Below are 5,845 nucleotides of genomic sequence, written 5' to 3' on the forward strand. Positions count from 1 at the left end.
TTCTTTTTTATTAAACAGTGGTTTATTGAACAAATTGTGGCTCTGTCTTTAAATAAATTCAATTATAATTAAAATTTCAGCTAATGTTGCTTGCAGATTGTTAAAATAATAAAAGTTACAAAGCGTAAACTATTAAATTCAATTGCTATTTATTTTTAGATAACAGAAAGGTTGAAGTAGATTTAATTACTTTAAGCCAGAAGTTTTTTAGTTTGAAAGAGTTAAAAGTTTGCCTAAGTAGCTATTTTATCAGACAGATAAGGAGTTTTTAATTAAGTTCCGCATGTACTGGTTAAAATAATGCATTTAACAACGTATTTTGGCGCTCATGTGTCCCGGTACTACTTTGTGTACCATTACACCCCAAGTTCATCAGCAAAAATAACATAATAACAGTATTTTCATCTTTGGGTGAATCTTTGGGAGAAAGTCGTATTTTTCCCAAGCATGTCCTGTACTGGATTTATAAATTGCCTCCTTATGTATTACAGGTATGTGTATTTGCATCGCTTTGACCGTTATCTGTAGATCCCGACTTCTTGCAAGCCACGATTGGTTAATTATGTACAATGCCTGCACGCTATTGGTCAAAACTACTTTTCTGTCATTACTTTCAGCAATTATTAAAACAAAGTCAAAACTCTGACATTTTAGGCAATTTAGAAATCCCAGAAAAAAGAAGATGTATAGTGATGGTCACCCTAGGAGAGCTATTCTTATAAAATGCTGTCTATAGGTAGGCAGCTCAGCAGATATGTTGTCTGGCCCAATTTAGCTGCTGAAAAATGTCATGGATCAACTTCAACAATAGAAAGAAAATCGAAATTATTGGTCAGGTATGAAAGGAAACAAGACAGAGAGATTCTTAGAATAGATTTTAATTTTTTATATGCGTGACTCATTAGATATCATCTTTTTAAAATAAATATAAAAGTACAATCATCGTTATAAATGTGCAACTTGCAACCAGAAGTATAATTTGTATACAGTAAATCAATGGTACACCACGATGCAGGCAACATGGGACGGGTCTAAGTCTGAAATGAAGACTTATGAGGACTGATAACTAGGTAACCAGGTCTAGATTACTGACCAACTATTCACAGATGACTAAAGTGGTGGCCTAATGAGGGATCATTTTACTGGGGAGAAAACTGCTAGTGTAATTTCACTTGAAGTCAACATTAAATCAAAAACCAATCCTATTTACTTAAAAAAAAAAAAAAAAAAAAAAAAAAAAAAAAATTATTTAAAATATTTTTTTAACAACTGTATTTTTATTAGTAAACATTTTTTATAATAGCAAATATTTTTTGCTAATTATTATAAACAAATTTCCCTGAACCAGTGTTATTTTATTAGTAATATACTTTTATAGTTTTATAATATTTTATAAAGCTTATAATAATTAATTGTTTTTTTTATAAATTTTTACATTTTCAGATTTCAATTTTTTAAATTTATTAATTTGTTTTAATAATTTAATTGCATTTTTGTCATTTTAATTAGTTTTTATATGTCCATGTAGTTTTATTTTTTAATTTTATTTAGTCCGTTTTTATTTAATTTTTGTTTTAGTTAACTATAATAACCCTGCTGTGATCGATTTATTAATTAATGTTATTCCGGTGAAAAATATGTGATAACATGCTTATTGTCTTATTTTCCAACCTCTCATGTAGAGACATTTTTCACCATCCGAGAAATTCCCAATAGATAAAATCAAGATCCCATTTTGTGTTTCAATCAGAAATGTCATGTTATAAAAATAAAATGGGCTTGGAATGCTATTTCAAGTCAGTTTCAACCTTCATTATAAATTTCACCTATTGAATTACATATGAACCCAATCTGACGGTTACCTTACATGCATGTTTCAGCAAAAACAGCCAGAAATAAAGAGAACAGGAGAGACAGATTGAGTAGGCGAACACCTATTCTGTTCTGCTCTTCTTGCATACCGATAAGGAATCTTTCTTAAAATATAATGATGGTGAAAATTCATATCAACAGTCTGAGTCACACTCACAATTATAAAATCTGATATGCACGTCAGGCATCATTGTTCAATGCAAAATACTGTCTGAACATGCAATCTTCATGTTTCTAGAGGGGAGACCGGGGATAAATGTAAATTCTGTTACTTTTCCTTCATAACTCACACACAACTACTAATGCACCTGCCATCTTCTGGTATTAGAAACATTCATAAGCTTTAATAATAAGAGTTGCATGAAATGAATACACTGAGAATGACTGAACAGAAGAAGGATAACATGTTTCTGTTAGCATATTGTTTAATACTTCTAAGTAATTTTCTTTAAATAATAGTTTTAGCTGTCATGTAAAAGAGACATCATTATAATTATCTGCAATCCTTTTTACAACAATAAATTATGTAATAAAAAATAGCCATCAACTAGATTATATAATGCACATTAAATGTTAAATATTAAATCTTTCAGTTAACCTAGAGATAAAACAGATGAGTTTAAATGCCACATCATATTATCTTGAGATCGTAAAGAAAAATACCGGCCCAAAAAAGGGCTGAATAACTATCAATAACTATCATCTTACCTTTTATAGTTAGAGTTATAATTAAAAACATATAAATTAAAAATAGTTTTATAATTGTCCCTGGTCTCCCCTACAACAGTTTAGCAAAAACAGACCTCTTTTCATTTCAAACTTTGTACTGCTTCTGAAACATGAAACACTTGTTCCACCTTTATAGTAACCTTTAAAGACACCATTCTCTACAGTGAGTGATGTATTTTTTATGCATTTACCAACAATTAGTCGTAATCTAAACCTGGTTTTCACCTCGCACACCACCGTGAAGATTAACGACCTTGTGACAACTGATTCTTGGACTTGTTTGGCTTCATATTGCTGTTAAAAACAAAAGATGAAACATGATGGATGAGTTAACTGAGTCCGTTTCAAGGGCTACAAAAAAAGACAGATGATAGATAGATAGATAGATAGATAGATAGATAGATAGATAGATAGATAGATAGATAGATAGATAGATAGATAGATAGAAACAACTGTGAAATTCGGAGAAAACAGAGGACTTCAGTTCAGTTTGATCCATTGCAATCAATGGAAATACATTTTGCAAAATGCAAAAGATTTACTGTACAGAGTAAGTCAGATTTACATTATAGTTACATGGTTGAGGAACAAAATAAGGCAGTTGATATTGATCCATGCATGCATTTTAAGAGAACAAACTTAGTCTTAAATATGTTTATTTTATATATTTCAATGCATCTTCAGGCTTGTAAAAACACGTTCCTTCACAAGCTCATACCAAGATTCTCTTTGAGTTGCATTTCCGTTGCAGTGTTAGCATCAATCTCAAACTCTCTTTTCATGTACATCACTCATGTGCAATGATATGTTCATAATATAACTTGTGGTTTTCTACAAATTTGATGTGAAATTTGTAGGGCTTCTTTAGGGGTCAGCGGTATGACGGTAACGTAGTTGTTTTCGTTAATTAAAACAAACTATTAAAAACATTTTAAACAAAGATGAAATAAAATGTAAATATTAAATTATTATTTTTTTAAATGTAAACAAATATTAGAAGTTCAAATGTAAACACTAAAATTACAACCTGTAAATAAATAAAAGGTAAAAATAAGCTAACACTGAAATAATAAATTAACATAATAAAAATACCAAATAACAACACACTAAACTAAAATTAAAATGATTTTAATATTAATATATATATATATTTTTTTTTTTTTATAAAAACTACAATGGTATATAAATAATAAAATGTAGGGTATATAGCAAGTTTGAAAAACCAGCTGGTAACTGGTTTATTGTTGATGTTAGATGAGCTAGAAACCAGTCACCAGTTTAATATGGATTTTACATCAGATCAGAAATCAATCATGATCAAAAGTTTATAATTCAATCAAAAATGAATATTATGGTAATTTAATATATAAACAACATTTTGTTGAATTTCCTGATATATACCGCAACTTACAGTACTCATAATATGTTATATTTCGTTCATACTGCCAACCCCTAGTTTTCATTACATGAAGCACATTTATTCAAGTCTTTTGTTCCTTCAAAGCACAGCGTCACTGCCAGATAATACATTATCATATTTGAATATAAAAATAGACCTATAACAGATACAAGTGCCTCTTGTATGGCTTTACCATAGTAGCATGCAAAAAAACTACATCAGAAGATTGAACTACCTGAGGTTGTATATTATAAGCAAGAGCCACGATCTTCTTCCTTTGCAATATGCAAAGAGAATCAGAAATTGTTCAGCTTGAATATTTACAGTGAGTTACATACAGGTAGGTTCACTATAAGAGTGTGAACTGTGCTATGCTAAGGGAGGGAGTGTGTGTGTATGTGTGTGTTTGTGCGTTTGTGTGTTGTCAGTGCAGACGCGAGCTGTTGTTCCCTGGAGCAGAAGAGAGCTGAGCAGAGATGGTATAGATCACCAGCAGAGAGCTAGCTAATGGAAACTACATCTGTGTTGATGCCTCATCACACCTCAGGGACTGGATTCCCTCTCGTCTCTCGTCTTTCTCCATCTTCTACTCTTACCATGTCAGGATTTAAGGGTTTGCAACACACTAGCATCTGTCTCTGTCTGCTACATACACAAATACTGCATGACAGCTCATCTATTGCAATTCTTCAACCAATATTCCTTGTTTTGTTAAAGCAGTTTGATTTATCATTTGGGGGAAAAGGGGAGTATGCATTGGCAAGGAGAGTTGGTGATTTGAGGCATAATGAGCGAGTTTGTTTGCAATGCAACAAAGTGCATTAGACTTCAATTTGATGCAAATGAGCAGTGATGCATTGTAACCTTCTCCAGTGGGAGTGCAGAATGGCTCAAAAATGTACAAACAGCTTATGAGTTTGTTTACATGCACAATAAAATAGCGATAATTATCCAAAAAAATCAGCTAATTTTATATATATATATATATATATATATATATATATATATATATATATATATATATATATATATATATATATATATATATATATATATATTTTAGGAGTTTGTTTGCACAAACTCAATAAACTGCCAATATATCAGGTTTCAGTGTTGCACAGTCAGACCTACATAAATAAAAAGCAAACAAAAATAACATTAAAAAACTTAAATTAAAAACAAAACAAAAAAACATGAAAATGCTGTTTAAATGCAAAGCAAATCAAAATAACAGGGAAAAACTGATGTTAATAAGAGCATTTACATGCATGACCTAATATCTTGAATGATTTAACTTGTTCTTTTAACTGTGAAGGTTGCTAACAATTTAAGCAAAACTGATTTTTACAGATTGCTCTCAATTCACTTTAGATGTAAGCACACATTTTTGTTTTACTTAATTCAGTTGTACATGTCTTGTTTAGGTTTTGATGCCAAGAGTGAAGAAAATCATTTCAAAATCTCACCTAAATTTCATGCAAATCTCAAATCAAATGTGCTTTTTAAGCACATCAGTGTAGGATTGTGCATGTAAACACTACAATATGGGTTTCTGCAGGTTTTATGAAGGTAAAGTTGAGATATTTTTAAGACACAGTAAAGAAAATTTAAGAAATAAAGGAAATGCAATACCTAAATGTACTTTCTGTAATAAGTTGCACTGTACCTCCTGATCACATTGCAAAAAATGTATGCTTTCCATATTTGTTCATGTTTTAAGCATAAACTCAATTTTGTTACATTTTTCAAGACTTCATTTAACATTTGCATCTCAAGTAAATGTAACTTGATTTATAGTCGTACTGATTTAGAATACCTTTCAAAGATATTCTTTTTTTTTTTTTT

General features: G+C 30.3%; 1 protein-coding gene across 1 annotated transcript in view; it reads right to left on the bottom strand.

Annotated features, from left to right (window-relative positions):
- LOC109073157 (golgin subfamily A member 4-like) overlaps nt 1-4,583 on the bottom strand; it is a 69,486-nt gene extending 64,903 nt beyond the window's left edge. The window contains 1 exon segment of the mRNA XM_042769614.1: nt 4,543-4,583. Within this exon segment, the coding sequence (XP_042625548.1) occupies nt 4,543-4,583 (41 nt within the window).
- Between the last annotated feature and the right edge of the window lie 1,262 nt (nt 4,584-5,845).

Source organism: Cyprinus carpio, chromosome A13 (assembly GCF_018340385.1).
Source record: "Cyprinus carpio isolate SPL01 chromosome A13, ASM1834038v1, whole genome shotgun sequence".
Classification (NCBI taxonomy): domain Eukaryota; kingdom Metazoa; phylum Chordata; class Actinopteri; order Cypriniformes; family Cyprinidae; genus Cyprinus; species Cyprinus carpio.